Source organism: Micromys minutus (assembly GCF_963924665.1).
Source record: "Micromys minutus genome assembly, chromosome: 1".
NCBI lineage: Eukaryota > Metazoa > Chordata > Mammalia > Rodentia > Muridae > Micromys > Micromys minutus.
Window position 1 is genome coordinate 19,134,273 of NC_137969.1, and position 22,058 is coordinate 19,156,330.

General features: G+C 38.2%; 1 protein-coding gene across 1 annotated transcript; it reads right to left on the reverse strand.

Annotated features, from left to right (window-relative positions):
• Nucleotides 1-4,086: 4,086 nt before the first annotated feature.
• LOC308424836 (large ribosomal subunit protein eL29-like) lies at nucleotides 4,087-4,584 on the reverse strand (the record flags this gene model as incomplete). The annotated part of the gene is made up of 1 exon (XM_080922024.1): nucleotides 4,087-4,584. Exon 1 carries the CDS (start codon nucleotides 4,555-4,557, stop codon nucleotides 4,087-4,089), a length of 471 nt encoding a protein of 156 aa, XP_080778150.1. The 5' UTR covers nucleotides 4,558-4,584.
• Nucleotides 4,585-22,058: the final 17,474 nt, after the last annotated feature.

The following is a 22,058-nucleotide window of genomic DNA, read 5'->3' on the forward strand; positions in this document are numbered from 1 at the left end:
GACAAAAATAGAAGCAATAACAAATATGTGGCCTTAAGTGAGGCCACATATGTATAAAAGGAAATAAATTCTGAGAGCTGGCTCACAGATTTAGAGTCTGAAAAATTCTATTTTGACTCATGGTAAAAACTAAGTCTGATGGCATCATTCACCTGGGCACAGAGAGGGTGAGAAATAAAATCATAAAGTCTCAGTTTTTGCATATCAGAGATCTGAAACCTCCACAGTCCAAGGGAAACATGAGATAGATGGTACCAGCTTCAGAAGAATGAATCTGTTCTTCTGCCACAACTTCGTCTTTTTTAGCTGTCAAGTTCTAATGATGTCCATCCTCACTGATGAGGGCTGGGCATCCTGGACGGCTGATTGAAATGCTTCTCTCACCCTCAGTCGCCATCACAAATGCTCACAGTAATAATTCTTTACCATCATCTGGGGTTTCTTAGCCTGGTGAAGCTGACACAGCAGTAAGCATTACACTGTTATTTGAGTAATATAATTATATAACAGAATCAGTGATGTATGTATAATCTAACAGATAATGGCTCAAATGTGTTAATAAATATGAAGCTGGCATACTAATCTATTCTTTTATTAAGATTCCCTTAAAATCCTGATTTTCAAACTCAAACAGATAAACTTATACTCAGAGATTATAGAGGCTACAATTTCAAATACAGAACAATTGGAACTTGGTTAATAATGTGTAAAAAAAATTACTGATTCCAAATATAGATTCTTTCAGATCAAAATGCAGATGAGCTCTCTGGCTCCATAGTTTTTTTTTTTTTTTTTCTCATAACTAGTCTTGAGGAACCTATGCATAAAATATTTCTGCGAAAAGTTAAGTCCATATTATATGTAGAACACTCTAGTGTGGTTGAAATTAAAAGAGGGCTGCCACAAATCCTGTTATTGGACAAGAAGGAAGAGTGGGCAGGAATAAAGTTTGAGAAAGTAGAGAGGAAAGATGAGAGGAGGAGGAAAGATGGAGGAAGAGGCGAATGATCCTGTCTGCATGTTTCTGCATAAATTAAAGCTGTTCCGACTATTTTATAAGGGATGGATTTGTACAGGATGATTTGTATTGTCTAGATGAGAAAATTATATCGAATCAATTATATCAGAATGTATTGTGTGTTGTTTTCCTTCTCACGGTGACTCAACCGAGTCCAAGAGAAGATACAATAGCAGGACACACCAAACCTGCCACGGAGTTGGGATAGGTGGGCCTGGTGTGGTAGCACCTATGAGAGGGTAGCCATTGGTGGGACCGAAGGGGTGGTTCTCGGGCATGAGAGCAGAGGTCCCATCCATGTGAGACATGTTCCAAGACCTAGTCTAACATATTAAAGGATTCATCACTAGACTGTGTCCCACTGAAGAAGTTGACACTTTCGCCTGGGGTTTACTGAGTCAACCTTATGTCACTGGAGACATAGACTGGGAGGAATAGTGGAGTATCAATTCTTGTTTTCCTTGTTGCTTCCTGATCACCGGAAGATATCTCTTCTACCCCTCACTGCCAACATGATGCTTTTCCTCAGCCCAGGTCCAAAGCAACAGAACCGGGTTACCATAAAATAAAATCAGTTAGACCAAGCCCAAATAAACTTCCTCTTATAAGTTTGCTATCTAAGGACTTTTATTAAAATGGTACAATGCTGAGTACCTAACATGCATGCTACCTCCAAGTAGTTTAATGTATGAGGCGTAAGAGAGTAATAGTAATGGATAAGAAAACAGGATAAATATAACAACATGCTATCATATTGGAATGTGCTATTATATAAAATCTATAGGAATGTTATGGAAATCCCATGTTTCTCCTTTTCCACATTCACTTGCTCATTCACTTCATTTTCTCTCAAATTCATATTCCACTTTCATCTTTCCATAAGGGCAGTAATTTATAATTCCTCCTTTTACCATATCAGAATTGATAGCTTCACAATGCTTGTGCTTTTGGGATATTATTAAGTAAACTAAGGGCTGGATGTACATACATTATGTGATTCCACACCATATACCTGATAACAAAGATGACTACAGAGATTCAATGTGAATACGAACAGCATGGATACATTAGACAATCGCTCACATATATGGTGGCACAGAACAGACAGGTACAAGATCCTATCATGCTACTCAGAGTCAGAGTGGTATACTACTTAAAACTTATGGATTATTTGTGTCCCACTTAACATTTTTTGGGTATTTTTGACAGACATTGACTGAAACCATTGATAATTAAAACATAGGTAAAGTAGCTGTTGTATAGTTAAAAATAGAGGATGGTTTTCACACAAAAAAGCAAGATGCAAGGGCTAGCAGTGACAACACACCTTTAAGTCACTAAAAACAAGGATATCAAGTGAGGAATCTTGGAGGTCCTTGTGTTTTCACACAGAAAAATTCCATACCTAGTTTACTTGAGAAGAAATGGCAACTTTAAGCCATTTAAGTCATCACTAATGGTACTGTGACTGATTGAAAAGTAAAATACAGTAGGTGTATATTCATATCTACTCTGTGCTGGCTTCATAAAATTGCTGTAGCTAGAAACTAGCTGGAAGCCAGGGAGCCATTTAGTTCCATGATGGGTGAATCTCCTGAGGTCTAGGGCTGCATTTCTGTTCAGGTTGTAGTTTCACTTTTCTGACACTTTCTGAGACTTAATAGACTCTCATGGACAGGTAAGGAAGTTAAGGAAAAAAATAGCTTTGAGCATATACAACTCCAAATACATATAACAGAAAAAAAGAATTTCAGGCTTGGGATGGTATGCATGGCAATTCAGAAGACTAGTTCTTGGTCATAGTGGGCGACAATGGGAAGAAAATTAAGTTAAGTGTGCTTCTGCATATTTTAGGGCCTTGAGTTGTTTCCTTTGATCCCTTCTAAAATCACGTATGTATGGTTATTTTCATCTGCATAGTTCACTATCCATCCTACTGGAATATTATAAATTATTAGTACTGGGAAATTCATTGCCTAGGAAATATATTTTAGAGTGCATCAGTTACAGGGTTGGGAGCCAAATTATCCTGGTTCAAACCTAGATTTCAAAACTATTTCTTCAGGGTCTTGAAATTACTGAACCTCCCTTTATCCCTAGTTCTTCACGAAAAAAAAAATTGTGCAGTTACATATCTCTCACATGCTGTTGTTGACAGGAGTGAGAGAATATATACAGAAATGTTAAGAATATTATACAGAACACAATTTAGGACCATGTTCATAAGAAAGGAAGATGCTGGTTTAATAAGCACCGAGAATGAGCATCAATGATTAAAACAACCATGATCTACATTATGAAATGAAGGATGATACAAACTCATATAACAAAGGCATAGGCCAACAACAACAAAGTGCCAAAGAAGGCTATCAGAAAGTGGCCACATTAGAAATGAGAAATTTCAGCATCACCATCAGTTTACAGAATAGAAAATAAAATTCTGGATGAAAATTCCAAACAGATTGGAAACAATCTGCTTTTCAGCAGGCCAGAGGTGGGAAAACCTTTTCTACATGGGTCAGATAATAAATATTTTAAGCTTTGTGCTCAAGGCTAAAAATCTTCAGTCCTTCCACAGTGCTGTGGACGTAGGCACAGGCAGTATGTGTTGCCATATACACTGCACAGGAAAAGTTCAGGGTCTTTCTACTGGTTTCAACCAGCTTTGTATCTTCTTCCTGACCCTGAGAAGGAATACAATGAACAGACATTTATTAAAGAAATGAAAGAGTAAATAATAAGCTACCAAAAATCACCATGGCCCTGACTACCTACTAGTTATGTGGCTGGAAAACAGCACACTGGGACTCAACTCTATATTAACAAAGGCTCTCCTGCATCATAATTACAATTAAGATGCTTGTCGGTTTTCAGCAAGCAAATCCCATCAATCTGATCAATTTTATTTCACATTTATTCCAACTTAAGGCAATAATTATGTCTTTTTTTTTTTCTTGTTTCAAGTTTATTTGTAAAGACAGCATAGGACACTGGTCATCTGCAATAGTGTGTAGGTGGGTGTGTCATGGCAGTCTGTCTGTCTGTCTGCACATTGGCAGGAGCCTTCTCTACGGAGCCTTCACAGGGGCCTGGGCACCTTTGGGAGCCTGAGCTGGAGCCGAAGCCTGGGCCTTAGCTGGAGCTTTGGCCTCTGCCTTGGTTTGAACCTTGGGCTTTGGTTGGCCGAGCCTACGACCCTTGGCCATGGAGCTTCGAATCTTCTTCCCAAGCTTGGGGTGAGCGATGAAAGCCAAACGGCTGAGTTTGCGGCTGGGGCCCTTTGGCATCTTGGGCTTGATGACCTCAGGCTTCACAAGGGCCTTGATGGCCTCTGCGCGTGCACTCACTGCCTTTGCACTGTTGGCCTGCATCTTCTTCAGGCCTTTCTTGTTGTGTTTCTTGGCAAAACGCATGTTCCTCAGGACCTTGGGATCAACCCCCTTAAGAGATTCGTATCTTTGTGCCCGGGGTTTCTTGATGCCATTCCTGTGCCATTTGCGGGACTGGTTGTGGGTGGTGTGGTTCTTGGACTTGGCCATGTCTGCACGGTAACCCGCGGCTCCCGCAGCGCCTGGGACCGGAAGATAATCATGTCTTTAAGTAAGGTAAAGAAAACCTTAAGATATTTTAAATCCCTCTGTCCTTCTTACAGTTGAATCATGGTCAGCTTCATTGGATTATGAGGTACACACATCAGTGAACCTCACTTATGGATCTGTCTAAGGGCATATTTCTAGAGAGTATTAAACCCTGAGGACTCTGACTACATAAATTATGAATCGCTTGATGGGTTCTAAACATGAATGGTGCCTAATTGGAGGAAATAAATTGTTATAAATATGTCCTTAGAAAGCTGAATCTTGCCTTACCTCTCTCTAGAATATCTTTCTCTTTCTTGGATGCCTCTACCAACCAGAATGGACTGAAATCCATGAACCTGTGAGGCAAAAGAACACTTTAATCAATATTCTAAATTGAGATCCAAATTACTCCAAAAATACTCCATATTCAGGCCTAGAAGTAGTGCTGTGCTAGGATGTGTGGGAAGCCCATTACTCTATCAAGATAATGATTGCCTCTTACTGTGCCTTGAATAAGGCAGTGGCTCCTGTATTATTTCCTTCATCCACCATCTCAACATAAGCTGATACCACTAACAATAACTATAAATGATCCTCTTACTCTATCACATGTCCTTCACTATAATTGTGATGTTTAGCTTCCATGTTGTTTCAACTAGTCACCTGCCCTATTGTCTCTTCCTTGTTATTTCATTTTTCATTTAGATGTCAGGAATAACCTAAAACAGTAACTCTTTTCTTTAGCATCCCCAACCATAGCAGTGTTTACTTCACCAAGCTATTGGAGGAAGTTAGAAACCTTAGTATCTCATTAACCTCACACATCAACTCCTCCTACCACTGTGTTATGTCACATCTCTATTCTCCATCCACTAAACTACACCACACACACATACACGTGAACTCACGAACACATACACTTGCACTAATACACACACACACACACACACACACACAGAGAGAGAGAGAGAGAGAGAGAGAGAGAGAGAGAGAGAGAGTTGTCTGACATATCACATCACCTATAATCACTCCAGCTCCAGGGAATCTGCCTGACTCTCTTGTTTGGCACCTTCATACATCCACCACAGGTACATGTATTAAGACACAGATGCTTGCATAAATGCATAAATACATACATGCATACATACATACATACATACATAGAAAGAAATTTTTAAGTAGGAAACAGGTTTAATTGATTTTTCAGTTATGACCTCAACTTGGTCTGTACTCTTGGGAAAACTATTTTCTCTGAGAAGAGCTTTATGTTTTATTCTCCTAATTATGAAGTTATACTCATATATTAACCTTTCACTTAGAAAGGAAATGAACACACTATATTACACACCTTTTTGAGAGTGAAAGAAAACTTTAGAAACAAGGCAATGTGAATGCATGTAAAGTATCACAAGGAAACATATCGTAAATCCCATCCATCAATACTGCTCTAAGAATCCAGGAACATCATTGCTGGGACATACACCCATCTGGCTATATAAAAATTTTATGACTCTAACGGGGAAAGGGGAATGCAAAATTAAGCAATAAAATCAGCACACATCCCTAGAAACCTTACAACATGCTGATGTTCAAAGGGTTCTGATTTCTGAGTAGAGTACTTAGCTCTAATTTCCATACTTTTTCAAAATATATTTCACAATAGATTTTTAGAAATTTAGTGTCTGTATTTCTGCCTGTTGTCTGTCTGTCTCCTTATATCCATGAACATCCCAACATCTCCAGCCTCCCTTACTTCCCTGAATTTAAGGGTGCACAGGAGGTCTAGACTCTTCACAAAATCTCCAGGGCTTGGCTTCACTTGCCTCCACTTGACAAGTACTGCCTGAGATCTGTTAAGCAGATGTTGTCACACTTTTGAATTTATTCATTTTACTTACACTTTTACCACTTTTTAAAATATGTTGAGAGTAACTAATAAAGCAATGAACATTCTGATGTACTTTGTCATAAAATAGCTCAAGACTATGGAAGAAATGGAAATAGTAGACATTTGCACCAGAAGTGATAATAACTGGGCTTTAATTATGTGTTAGATTTGGCTGTGCATGTTCCTGCAGCTAAAGCCAAAAGGGAACTGTAGTGTAATTCTCTTCATAAGAAAAATAGATATGGTCAACTTCCTCAAGGGGTGAAATTAGATTTTTATCCTGCAGTTAAATTGTGAAAATGATTTCTTACACGAGCCACTATGAAAGTAGTGGTATAGTATATACAGTGTTGTTGGAAGGTTAGTAATTATATGCACACAGGTTTCTGGTACATGTGTCGAGGGTTTAGTAAGTCACTGATTCCTGGGGCTTGAAAGTACAAATGGAACGTGTGCCAAAGCCCTGTGGGAGTCATACAAGACACCGTTATAAACTGAAAAATGCCACAGCATTAAGATAAAGTGCATGGGGAAATGCAGAGGAAGTGAGGCAGTAAGAATTTAGAGTGTCATATATCTTCCACCCACACACTTACGCTCACAAATGACATGTCCAGGTCAGTTGCTGGAAGTTCTTGGGGTTTGCCAGTGAACAAGCATGACAACATCTTCCCTATGGATATCAATTTATAATTAAGAAAGGTAGAATAAAAAATAAAGATGGGCATACATGTGTCTGAGTATGTTTTAAAGTGTAGTACCCAGACACCAATGCACACCAGGCTGGAGGGATGAAGTAGAGTCCAGAAAGGGTAGGGTTCTACAGGATCCCAATCCAGCTGGCAGTGAGTGCTGAAGGGGTTTAGGGGACATGTCACCAATGTTATCTCTGATGATCTTCAGTGTAACAGCTCTCCGAGACCACCTTTGCTTGCATACATACTTTTATTTGGTGTGCGCTTGAATGCTTACACTTTACTTGGGGTGGACCAGGTGTATATATGGACTTTGGAAAGAGGGAAGAAGTTTTCAGTGTAAATGTAAATCACTAACTAGAGTTTAAAGTTCTATGAAACCATCTTTTGCATAGAGATACATTCCAGGAATCCCAGGTACTTGCTGGGTGGGTCCTAACCTGGAAAAGAGGAAGTTGAACTTGAAATTCTGCCAAGGAATACTTGACCTTGCCTACATAGAGAGTGGTGGGGTGGGCTTCCCAGACAAGGTCAGAGAAGGGGAAGCCTCACTGGCAAAGACAGTGCTCCATTTTGTGCTACATTCAGAGAGCTAGGCTGACAATGGAAGAGTGTGGATTCAGCCTATGAGAATGATCTTTGCACCTGAAGCCAGATCACATCTTGCTATTCCATTACCTGCCAGTGAACGTATTTTGGCTTATGAAGGACAATGTCATCCCACATTAATTATGTCTCCCCTTGTCTCTGGAATAGTGGCTCTCAAACATCCTAATGCTTTGACCCTTTAATACAGTTCTTCATGTTTTGGTGACCTTCAACCATAAAATCATTTTCTTGCTACTATATAACTGTAATTTTGACACTCTTATTAATCATAATGTAAACATCTGATATGCAAGCCGAAGAAGGTCATGACCTACAGGTTGAGAATTACCACTGTAGAAGAATGTTTAGAACTGATATCTCACATAAGATTTAGTTCCCAGTCAGATAAAGTACGGAAAAAGCCACCAAGCTAATTTGCAATTAGTTGAAATAGCTGATGGTCTTTATTTACAATTAAAGAAGTAAATCCACATCACCAGTGGATACAATCTAACCAAGGCTGATTAGATCAAAGCAAGTAGTTGTAAAGGACTAAGGCATGATTTATCCTTCCATGTACCTGCTTCGATTCCTAACACAATTCAGTACTAGTTTATCAGAGGATGGAAGAATGAGAAGAAAGAAAGAAAGAAAGAAAGAAAGAAAGAAAGAAAGAAAGAAAGAAAGAAAGAAAGAAAGAAAGAAAGAAGGGAAGAAAGAAAGAAAGAAGGGGTGAAGGAAAGAAAGTAGGGAAGGAGAAAGGGAGGGAGGGCGTAAAGAATGGAGGAAGGGAATGATGAAATTAGGATTAAACATCCTAGTCCACTCTTCTCTTTTCAGCAATTATTCTCCAAAAAAGTATTTCCAACTGTTTTTATTTCACTGTCTAATCCTTCCATCTCTCACCTTGTACTGTAGCCCTTGAGTCACACTGGCATCATACAAGATCTTCCTCAGCACAGCGTGGAAAGAGGTCACAATGACCAACCATATGAGAAACTAACAAAAGAAATGAGCCAATACTTCAGGAAACACATTATGGGGTTGAAACTGTGAATAATACATTATATACTTTCTCAAGCCTTTCATGTGTACTGTAACCGAGAGACAGTGTCACAGATGTCAACATTCTCAAAGACACGGAAGGCAACTAGCAGAGTTTGGAGAGTAAACCAATGACTCTCACTACAAATATAATCAATTAACTTTGTGCCCACTGTTTTCATACACCCTCTCTCTCCCTCTCCCCTCTCAAACATGCATGTATTCACACATATACTCAAATAGAGCATGTGACAGTGCATGGTAGTGTATACAGAGGGGTGAAATAGGACCCAGCACATGGGTTAGGAGACAGATCCATTGAGGGGAGAACAACAGTAGGAGTCAGGCAAACAGTCCACATACCTACACCGGATACACAGCAATGAAAAGTTGCATTTTCTAAAGCTTTCATTCTTCATATGAATTACAGGGATTACGGTATCCAGCTTAATTTTAGAGTGAATCTATCTTAATCTGTTTTGCTAATAAGGCAACTATCAACAGCAAAGATAGTGATGAAAAGTTCTTATAGACTATTTATTTTAACTCTGCCTTTGTCCCCAAAGCATCCATTAATTCACATATGAGCTACGTGGGATAGTCCTCAATTTCTTTGAATTATAATCCAGTTGATGAGTGAATTCATTCTGGCAGGCAGGTTTTTTTTCCCTGGAGCACATGGGATGCTTTTACTGTCTGCACTCTGGCTTCAGATTTTGGTGTTAAGCATAATTAGATGTATGATACTCTGACTCACTCGGACTTACTTCCCCTCAGTAAACAAGAAACATTTGCTCAAGGAATCTCTAAGTATGCTATTAAATCAAAGTGTCTATAATTCACTATAAGGGATAAGAGAAAAGAAAAAGATCATTAGCATGATATCGTCCCTAAACAAGTGTCTGGCATTTGACTAATTCTCCACAAAAGTCTTCTGTGACTGGAGGCTCATGACTCCTCAGTGGAAAGTAAGTCAAATATTGATTTGTTTGGAGAGAGGCTCATGGTCTAGAATATATTGATAGAATGCATTTTGTGTTATTGTTTAGAGACCTGTAACCCAGGCTGGCTTCAAACTCTCCATTTAGTCATGGATGGCCTGGAACTGTATATCCTCCCGCTTCCCCTCCCCCCACCTTTTAAGTGCTAGAATTACATGTATTTACTATTATGCAGGTATTCACATTTGTTCTTTAAACATGCCACATGTGAGCCAGAAAACAACTTATGGACATTTTTAATGTGGTGCTTTCTAATCTGAGCTTTCTTCCTGCAAACAATCCTAGAAAAACAAAAAGGTTTCCCTCATCTCATGAAGAGAGCAATGGTTAGGCAACACCTAGAGTCTTGTTAACTTATGCAAATAATAGCTGACCAAAAATAGGTATTGGTTTGATTGGATAGGCTTCAGTTTTTTCTAACACACACACACTCCTACACACACACACACAAACACCACCACCACCACCACTACCACCAACACCAACAACAGCAACAAAAACCCACAAGCCACAGTCCTGCTTATCAAGCTCCTCAAAATTTTCAAGTGGTTATAAGATTTAAATGACACACTCACCAGCCAGAAGTAAAGGCACAGAGGAAAATGGCCTGACTATATTTAGTAGTTTGAATAGAAATGGTCCATCTCGGCCCATTGAATATTTGGTATTTAGGGATCCCTTGACAGGGAATAAAAAAGCGTGATCATGTTGGAGTAACAAGCTGTCCTTAGAAGAAATGTGTCACTGGAGGGGGGAGGCTTGGGAGTTTGAAAAGCCTAAGACAGTCCTAGTCTCCTTCTCTCTCTCTCTCTTCTCTCTCTCTCTCTCTCTCTCTCTCTCTCTCTCTCTCTCTCTCTCTCTCTCTCTCTCTCTATCTCTCTCTCTCTATCTCTCTCTCTCTATCTCTCCCTCCCCCCCCCCCCTCTCTCTCTCTCCCTTTTTTCTCAGATGTGGTACAGAATTGTAGCTTTTCCTCCGGCACCATGTCTGCCTACAATCTGCTATACTCCCTGCCATGCTCCATGATGACAACAGATTAAACCTCTGGACTTGCAAGCAATCCCTGTTAAGTGTTTTCCTGTAAGAGAGTTGCCACAGTCATGGCCATGTTGTCTCCTTCACTGCATTTCACTGCATCAGAACATGGACTAAAGGAATGTATATAAATATGGAAGAAGGGTAAAACACAGTGTGAAAAATCACCACCTGACATGTCCAGTGGTCGTCATAACCTCAAGAGGAATGAGTCTCTGTTCCTTCTGCCCGTATGTAACTTTGAAGAAAGAGGCTACATCAGTCTTTGGAGCATCTCTGTAGTGCCGGGGGAGGCCTGGAAAATGGAGGTTAGAAGAGAAGAATAGGGCTTTTTTTTCCCACGAATAAGCAGCTTGAGTCAGAGTATTTTGAAGTTAGCCTAAACATCCTGAGATGCCATTTTCCCTTTATCGGGTAACTAATCTGTCTGTTGCTTTAACTTCGTGAATCTCCTTGTCTTCATAGGTGAAACAAGGCTACTTAGGGGTCCACAGAAAAGCAAAATATTTTGTTGGATAGATGGGGCTGGCTCTCTATCTGCCCAAAGAGATGCTACTATGCAACCACTTGCTGCTTTGTGCAATGCTGTCTGGCCTAACTGTACTACAGTAAATAATTTATATGTGAAATGTTTCCAGATGTGTAAAAAGGTGGAATGACGTAAGCATTTCAATGTCACACTCACTTCTGTGAGGAATTTCATGTTTTATTGAAAAGCTATTTTTTCATACAATATATTCTGATTACAGTCAGTCCTCTCCCTACTCGTCCTGGATCCTCCCCCATGTCCTCGCCAACACGAATCCCTCCTCTCTTTCTCTCCCTCTTTCTCTACACACACACACACACACACACACACACACACACACACACACACACTAGATAGATGATATATAGACAGACAGACAGATAAAGATACAGTTGATACAGATACAGATGTGGAAATCCAGGTATATAAAATTTCCAGCCTCAGAAGTCGTGGTGTCGCTAAAAGGTAAGACTACAGTCTGTGTCATCTGTTTGGAGAAGCGTATATACCACTCCCAGCTGCTCTGTCACCTAAGTTTCCAGAAGCACAAAGAGCAGTGCTACTCTGAAGCCCATCCTGTTGAGAAGGAAGAACAGTGGCTCTTGTAAGGTCTGAAGAAAACAAAGATGACGACTCCTCTGTAGCTGATTTCCTCAACAGTGATGATGAAGAACACTGAGTCTCTGCAGAATTTAAAAGATCTGGGTGAATCGGAAACGTTAAGAAGTTTGCTACTCAACCCGCGCTTGAGACAGCTGATGATCAGCCTTGATCAAGGCGACAACAAAGCTAAGCTGATGAGAGCCTGCATGCTGGAACTCTTGTTCGTGGAGTTTGCAGACTGCTGTTTAAGAATTGTGGAACCATCCCAGAGCGGGGATGCTTAAAACTGGACATGCGCTTTGCTCAAGCTGCCCGAGGCTGCTCCTAGGAGGAGGTTGTTCTCAAGGCAGCCATAACACGTGTCTGTCGCATGGCTTGCTGCAGAGCCTTCATGAAGAGGAAACGTGTCGCCCTGGAGTGATGGCTCAGCAGTTAAGTGCATTGACCGCTTTTCCAGAGGATCCCAGTTTTCAGCACCCACTTGACTACTTATAACTGTAATTAGTCTCAGAGGAATTGCCCCCTCTTCTGGACTCTGCTGGAACTGCATGCACATGACGGTACGCAGCCATGTATGTATACAGGGAGAACACCTACAAGCACAAAATACTTAAAAGCAAAAAATTGGCTACTTATATTTAGATGAGGGTTCTGAATTTTATTTCTTTTACAGTTCAGAGTTACATCATAAATACCAAGTGTATCCATTTGAATTAAAAAACGAATAGTGTTACTAAATTAAGGCATGGTTCTCTTGACCCTGTATTGCTCATTGATTTTGGTAACATTAAATTAATCAGTTTATTAAATGAAAAAATATTCCAGTCTCACCTTCGTCAACAACTTGATCTGAAAGTTGAAATTTTTTTATCCTCTAGCCTATTTTCTATTTGAATATCTGATAATGAAGACCAGGTAAATTTACACCAATTGCTCTCTCACTTCTACCGATTAGAAAAGCACTGTGTGTGCAAAATCTGAGCTTGTGAGAGCAAATGAGTCTTTGGTATTTAATGAACCATGCTGTACCATGCTATCACCTGACATGTTCACACACAGTCTCCCCTACTTTCCTAGAAGAAGGTCTTTTTGTTGCCACTAGTTTCTCCAAGAGGATGAGAAAAAAACAGAGACGTTAAAAATCATCCAGGTGTCAAGAAAATGAGATCTTCACAACTGGACAGTATGTAGAAAGCAGAGCAAGAATATGATGTTCTCAGCTAGAAATGAGACTTCAATATTACACACTTTCCCTCAAGGCTCAAGTCCATGTGGGAGAGATGGAATAATGGTAAACTCTAGAGGTGATGAATGACTTCAAGGACAAAGTGTAACCTAGGCAGGACAGGATTGATGATCATATGAATTCACAGAGACTGTGACAACACATATAAGACAGGCACAAGCTCATGCTATCCAAAATCCCAGCAGGAAGGAAAGGAAGTAGGCACAAATTCCTGCCACCAGCCCAAGAAGCTACTTGCAATTGATACCTGCTCGGAATGTGAAATCAAGTTTTCTTCAGTAGTCAGGCACTGGGTACATCAATCACATACCAGGACAAACCCCATAGACTAGCTGGCTAACAAAATTGCCTGTGTGTGTGTGTGTGTGTGTTGTTGTTGTTGTTGTTGTTGTTGTTGTTGTTTGTCTTTGTTTTTTGATTTCCATAGTATAAATATATATTTTTAAAGACAGAATGAAAAGAAGGTCTGCAGAATTTGAGCTAGAGAATGCGAGTCTAGAATTCAGATACCTTTTTACTCAAAGCTTCCTTTTGAAGCAGATGTTTGTTGAGAATGCTTTGTCTTAATTAGGCTCCCAAAATCCACTTCTAGATATGAGGGTCCCTGCCCTCAGCTGGTTTTGATTGGTATTGAAATTGCCATACAGCCAAAGGCTGGGCAGAAAGACAGAGGTAGGACTTTTAGATTGCACAGGCAAAGGACTTAAAGAGGGAGAAGAAGAGGAGGTAACAGCAGCAAAGATAAAATATAAATTTAGAAGATGTTAAAACCAGAAATACCAGATAGAATGTATGCTAGCTGCGGGGAAGTTTAGGAGTGGCCAATCATTAAGTTAGTCAAGGCATGTCAAAATTAGCTGGCTTATGTGTCTTTCATTCACAAATCCAGGGCTCTTGGGCAGGTGCTACACTGATGAAACCCACCAGGAACCAAAGCAGTTTAACTAATTCACCGCTACAGATGCTTGTCTAGTTCAATTTGTAAAACAAGATTTCAGACATCTTCCAGGAACCTAATACAAGTAAAAGAGAAAGAAATCCTGCCCTGGCTGAGATAGCAGTAACCCATCGAGTCTTGCCTCTTCTCTTCTTCCTAAGGTCTTCCTCAGGTAGGGTTTGCCCTGTTTCAGTGGCTGCTCTCTCTGATTCCAGATCTGTGTGAGAGAGGAAACTCGCAGGTGGGCATGCAGATGTTTGCTATTTAGATTTATGAGATGCAGGATCAAGTCCCCAAAGAAGCAGATTAATCACAAGAAGTTATTTTCCTTTAATTAAAAGGTATTATCAATAATGGCTCTGGCCCTGATGATTTTCAGAGCAGACATTACGGGTAAGCATAGCATGTGAAAAATATTAATTCTCCCAACTCATTTAAAGATAATATCCTCACACGTGCCAATAGCTCAGGGGTCTGTTTGTTTGCACAGGGGCTCTCAGTTACCTTCATCCTTTTGTGAACCTTGGAGGTATCATCAAGGAATTAGGGAATGAAGCAAGCAGAATATGGGCACTTGATTCCATTAGGAGCAAGCATCCTTCTTAAAAGCAAGCAGTACACAGCTGAACAAAGGGGGGTCACACTTTTTAGCTAAGAGCTGAGATCTCACAAGAAAAAAAAAATCAGACTTTTCAAATACACCTTTAATCTTATGTGAAGAATGTTTAATCAACTAAATTATTCTCCCCTCAGATACATGACTATGTTTTTGAAACACAAGCCACAGTTTCTCGTGCATGACTGATGTTAGATATAAAGTGTTTATAAAAATGCATTAAGACTGGGCCCTAATCTAGTAAGAACAGATTTTATAGAACAGAATATTAAGTCACAAGCATGCCCTCTGGGGAAGGTCATATGTAGGCAGCAAAGAAGATGGCTATATGGAAGCTAAAGATATTCCTGACATCTTGACCTCAACTTTATATTCTTGAACTAAAGAATAAATCTAGTATTTAAGTCATGCTGCTGCAGAGGGTGCTTTTGTGATAGTGCTAAAAATATGTAATTAATATATAGAGGCAGCTCTTTCCAATTCCCAGTCTTCATGTTTGTGAAAACAAAAAGATTGATCTTAGTCCCTTCTGCTTCAATTTCTGTAGCTTCGCTGTGCTAGAGCAATGGCATGTTGCTCTAGCAAAGCCATATCTCCTAAACCTTCTCAAACAGTGTCACTAACTGAGGCCAAATGTTTAAATACATAGCCTATGGGGGATATTCATTTTCAAACCACCACAAAGGCTGGAATTGGGTGCAGTGAATCAAAGTTAGGTCCTCTATAACAGCAGTAAACACTCTTAACTCTCAAGCCATCTATCTGTTCTGTTCAAACCCATGAAAGAAATTTTGGTTCATAAGTAGCCATTGCCTTCCCTGGTCAAACTTAAAACCCACCTACCCTCAAACCAACACAACGTGAACATTTTCTCATCATCACCTAGGCTTCTCTATCCTCATTCCCTCTGCTTCCCGGGCTCATAGAATAGCCTTTCCTTGTTTTTCATGTTTCCAAGCTTATATTGATATTCTTGCTACAGTTGAGAGATGGATTTCATTAGTGGCCAAATATATTGTTTTACCACATTACTTTTCTTTGCAGTATTGCTTAGTAATTTTGCCCATCAAAACATGGGATCCCACACTCTTTGGCCTCTAGGTTGTACTTCTTACTTGATATTCCAATAGAATTATACAGAAGTGACATTTTGCTGGTTCCAATTTCTCGATTGGTTTAAAAAGCTTCTGTTGATCCTCTTAGACTCCACTTAGAAATAAGAGTTCTTCTGTTGAAGAAGAGATCTCATAGAGAACATTCTGGATACTTGGGTTATTTTAGACCAGAAAAATCTATATAGTCACTCTCTAATGCCCAAAAGAACAGAGTACATCCAGCATCACCAAAACAAGCTGACCAGTGACTCAGAAGCAAGTACAAGTTGGGCTAGGACAATGGGCAAGTTTAAATCACCTGTCTGTAAAATTCAGTCAAAAAATGATGGTTTTCTTAAGCCACAAACTATATAGGTAGTTTAGCAAAAACTGGGAAACCTATTTCTTTACGTGGCCTTCTAGGAATTCAGCACCCTGTAGGCAAGGGGGATAACTTAATACTTGTATAGTACATATAGTATTACAGATGTAAAGAAAATAATATTCAACAAATGATGAATTGTTCTCTTCATAGTTAAACTATTGTTATATGTTTCATAGCAGATGTACAGCATAACCATATTTCCCATTGGGGGCCTCGCATGCAATAAGGCTTTGAGATATGTACATTAATATCAGTATCTTTATCCAACATCTTATTTCTTAATGAGCCCTGTAATTTCTTTTATTGGTGGGATGTTGCATAAGTAATTCAGTGCTGTTTAAATATACCTTTTATCTGGCCTGGATTTCCTATTAGAAAATTATCTGCAGTAGGAAGAAATATTACTATTCTTTGATAACCTTGAACTATGTAAATTCTGAACCATGGTATGGTCCATAAGGTTAGAAATGCCAAGGTACCCAGCTCCAGATGAGGTACCACATTAGAGTTTACCCTACAGAATTAACTGTTATAACTACTGCCATATAAGGCAGTAATGACTTGCACAACATCATCTCTCCTTATATGTTAATGCTCAAATTTGTAAGAAAATAAATAGTTGCTTTAACATAATAAATTATGTGATCATTTACTGTGGAGCAATAAGAGAATACAGGTAACAGGCTGTGTAAACTCTTGCTTTAGAGCAGGTAAAAATAAGGATTTATACCCAGTTTTGACTCTGATAACAATTTATTAACAGTAAACACACATGTTGATTTCCAGTATCCTCAGTAACAGGACACGGATATATTAAATGATTTAATAAACTACACTGACAGTCTGGAGGTAACAACAGTGAATAAGTCAGTCTTTGCCTTCATGAAATTCAGACTCATTTTGAGAAGAAAGGCTATCTCTCAAAATCCTGGGATATATTGGAAGGTTACAGGTCACACTGGATGCATCCTTGGGGTAAAAAGAAAAGGGAAGGTTGAATATGAAATTTGTGCAGGGACCAGGAAAGCAGAGTGAACTGAGAGTAAAAGAATCTGAGAGAGAGAAAGAGAGGGAGAGGTGGGGGGGGGGGGAGAACACAACATGTTTATAAGTGAGAGTTTAGAAGAAACATGGTGGAACCGCATAAAAGAAATAATTTGTTGGACTGGGATTCAGTATAAACATGGAGTTTATAAGTACTTACTCCACGTCCATTTTCAAAGACCTGTTTGATCTAAGGGAATTAAATTAATTTCTCAGAAATGAACTGTGAGCAATGGTAGCCTTCGATGAAGACACAGCTCCATGAACATATAGTAAATGTTTTAAAAGTTATTTTACGAGTATCTGGAATCATAATATTATCACCACCACCATCATCAATACCACCAACAACAAGAACAAGAACAGCAACAGTCAGATTCTTGAAGAGAAAAATGGCTTTACACTCCTAGAAAGTATTTAGGTAATATGTAGATAATATAGATGATTGAGAATAATGGATAAAACTTTGCTATTTTCTTTTAAATATATAAAGCACAATCCAGAAGACACTCAAAAGAAAGTACTATATGTTGGGAATATACCTCAGTCCATAAAATAAGTTTGATGGCAGAACTCATGTGAAACATACTTTTAATCCCAGAACTGGTTATACAAAGACAGAAGAATTCCAGCGTATTACCAGCTAACCAGTAAAGAAGAATCCCAAGAGCTAAGACCAGTGAGAGGCTTTGACTCAGAGAAAAAGAGAAATATAAATATAAGTAGAAAATAAAAGATGAATACCTCTTAAGAATCAGTGCCAAAGTATAATGTTCTACTCAACACACACACACACACACACACACACACACACACACACACACACACAAACAGAGAGGGAGAGACAGAGACAGAGAGACAAAGAGACAGACAGGCTTACGGACTGACAGAATAACAGACTGACAGACTGACAGACTGATATACAGACAGTGATAGCAATAGTAACAAAAGTAGGAAAACAAACTTTGAGGAGTACATTTCCCTAAATGAAATAGATGAAGAAACCAAGATGTTCCTTGACAAAATTGAATTTACACAATTTTATTCCACAAATCCAGGCATACAAAGAATGATAAATAGAAAAATCTAATACAAGGAGGGAAACTATACCCTAGAAAAAAACAAGAAATTAATCTTTTCTCAACTAACCCAAAAGAAGACAGCCACACAAACATTATTACACCTCTGATAACAAAAATAAGAGAAAACAACAATCATTGATTCCTAATATCTCTCAACATCAATGGACACAATACCTCAATAAAAAACATAGTCTAACAGACTGAATACTTAAAGAGGACCCAAAATATTGCTGCATAGAAAAACCACAGTTCACTGAAAAAGAAAAAGACTACCTCAGAGTAAAATCTAAAAAATAATTTCCAAGCAAATAGTCCCAAGAAATGAGCTGGAATAGCCATTCAAATATAGAATAAAATAAATTTTCAACCAAAAGTTATCAAAAAAGATAATTAAGGACACTTAACATTCCTCAAAGAAAGAATCCATCATGATGAAATCTCAATTCTGAATATCTATGCTCCAAATTCAAGGGTACCTAAGTTTATAAAAAAATTACTAAAACTCAAAGCATACACTGTACCTCACATAATAATACTGGGAGTCTTTAACACAACACTTTTATCAATGGACAGGTCATGAATACAGTAACTAAACAGAGACAGTAAAACAAACAGAGGTCCTGGACCAAATGGATTTAACAAATATCAATAAAACATTTTCTCCTAAAACAAAAGAATATACCTTTCTCTCAGCACTTCATGGTACCTTCTACAAAACTGACCACATAACGGGTAACAAAACAGGACAGTACAGATAAAAGAAGATTGAAATAATCTCATACATACTATCATATCACCATGGACTAAGACTGGCTTTTAATAACAACAAAAATGAAAAAAAAAAAAAAAAACAGATACACATAGAAGCTGAACAGTGCTCTACTCAATAATAACTTGGTCAAGCAAGAAAGAAATTAAAGAGTATTTTAGAATTGAATGAAAATGAAGGTACAACATACCCAAACTTATGAGATACAATGAAAGCAGTGCTCAGAGAAAAATTCATAGCTGTGAGTGCCTCAAACAACAACAAAAAAAAATGTAGAAAGCATACATAAACAGCTTGAGCTTGACAGCACACCTAAAATCTCTAGAACAAAAAGAAGCAAATGCAGGAAATGGCAGAAAATAATCAAATTTAGAGCTGAAATCAACCAAGTAGAAACAAAAAGAATATACAGTGAAACAACCAAATCAAGAGCTGGTACTTTGAGAAAATGAACAAGGTCGATAAACCCTTAGCCCGACTAACCAAAGGGCACAGTGATAGTATTCAAACTTTAAAAATCTGAATTGAAAAGAGAGCTATAACCACAGAAACTGAGGAAATTTTTAAAAATCCTCATATCCTGCTACAAAAGACTATATGAAAAACTGTAAAATCTGGATGAAATGAACAATTTTCTAGACAGATACCCAGTACCAAACGTAAAACATGATCAGATAAGCCCTCTAAACTGTCCAATAATTTCTAAATAAATTGCAAGCATTAAAAGTATCCCAACCAACCCCTTCCCAAGGACCAAATGGCTTTACAACAGAATTCTATCAGACCTAATTCTATCAGACATGATTCATAGAAGACCTAATTCTAATACTCTCCAAACTATTCTACAAAATAGAAACAGAAGGAACACTACTCAAATCCTTCTATAAAGCTACAATTATGCTTATACTTAAACCGAAGACTCAACAAATAAAGAAAACTTCAAACCAACTTTCCTTATAAATAGCAATGCATAAATATTCAGTAAAGTTCTTGCAAACCAAGTCTAATAAGACATCAAAATAATCATCCATCACAATTAAGTAAGCTTCATTCTAGAGATACAGAGAAGGTTCAATATATAGAAATCCATCAACATAATCCATTATATAAACAAATTAAAAAAAAAAAACACATGATCCATCTCATTAGATGCTGAGAAAGCATTTGACAAAATTCAACACCACTTCATGTTAAGAGAATTAGAATGATCAGGAATTCAATGCCCATACCTAAACAGTAAAAACAATATACAGCAAACCAGTAGCCAACATCAAATTAAATAGAGGGAAACTTGAAGCAAATACAATAAACTTAGGGACTAGACAAGACTGCCATTTTGTCCCCCTATCTATTCAATATAATATGCAAAGTCCGAGCCAGAGCAATTAGACAACAAAAAGAGATCAAAGAAATAAAAATTGGAATTGAAAAAAGTCAAAGTATCACTATTTGCTTAAGATACGATAGTATACTTAATTGACCCCAAAACATATCCCAGAGAACTACTAAGCCTAATGAATATCTTCAGAAAAGTGTCTGGATATAAACTTAACTCAAACAAAGCAGTAGCTTTCCTATACACAAAGAATAAACAGGCTGACAATAAAATTAAGGAAATGACACCCTTCACATTAGTTAGAAATATTATAAAATACCATGGTGTGACTCTAACCAAGCAAGTCAAAGACCTGCATGAAAAGAACTTAATGTCTCTGAAATAAGAAATTGAAGATCTCAGAAGATGGAAAGATCTCCCAAGCTCAGGGACTGGCAAAATTAATATAGTGAAATGGCCATCTTGCCAAAAGCAATGTACAGATTTAATGCAATCCCCATCAAAATTCCAACTCAATTTCTCATAGAGTTAGGAAGAGCAATTTGTAATTTCATTTGGAATAACAAAAAACCAAGGATAGTGAAAACAATTCTTAACCATACAAGTTCTTCTGGTAAAATCACCATCCCTGAACTCATGCTGTACTACAAAGCAATCATTAAAAAAAAAATATGTATGGTATTGATATAGAGACAGGAAGGTTTATCAAGGGAATAATATTAAAGACCCAAAAATGAACCCACACACCTATGGTCACTTGATCTTTGACAAAGAAGCTAAAACAATCCAGTGGGGAAAAGGACAGCATTTTCAACAAATGATGCTGGTTCAACTGGTGACAGCATGTAGAAGAATGCAAATTGACCAGTTCTTATCTTCTTGTACAATGCTCAAGTCCAAGGAGATCAAGACCTCCACTTAAAAGGAGATACACTGAATCTAAAAGTAGAGAAAATGGGGAAAATCCTCAAACACATGGGCATGAAAGGAAATTTCCTAACAGAACACCAATGGCTTATGCTCTAAGATCAAGTATAGACAGATGGGTCCTCATAAAATTTCAAAGCTTCTGTAAGGCAAAGAATATGATAATTGGGATAAACTGCAACGAAAAGAATGTGAAAATATCTTTGCTAATCCTATATCAGATAGAGGGTTAATATCCAATATATACAAAGAACACAAGAAGTTAAACTCCAGAATATCAAATAACCCTATTAAAAATGGAGTATTAAAAATGGAGTTCAGTGCCAAACAAAGAATTCTCAATAGAAGAACACCAAATGATTTAGAAGCACCTCAAGAAATGTTCAATATCCCTAGTCATCAGGAAAATGCAAATTAAAACAACTCTGAGAGTCTGCTTCACACCAGTTAGAATGGCTAAGATCAAAAGCTCAGGTGACAGTAGATGCTGGCAAGGATGTGGAGAAAGAGGAGCATTCCTTTATTGTTAGTATGATTGCAAGCTGGTACTACCACTCTAGAAATCAGTCTGGTGGTTCCTCAGAAAATTGGACATAGTACTACATGAGGACCCAGCTATATCACTCCTGGGCATGTACTG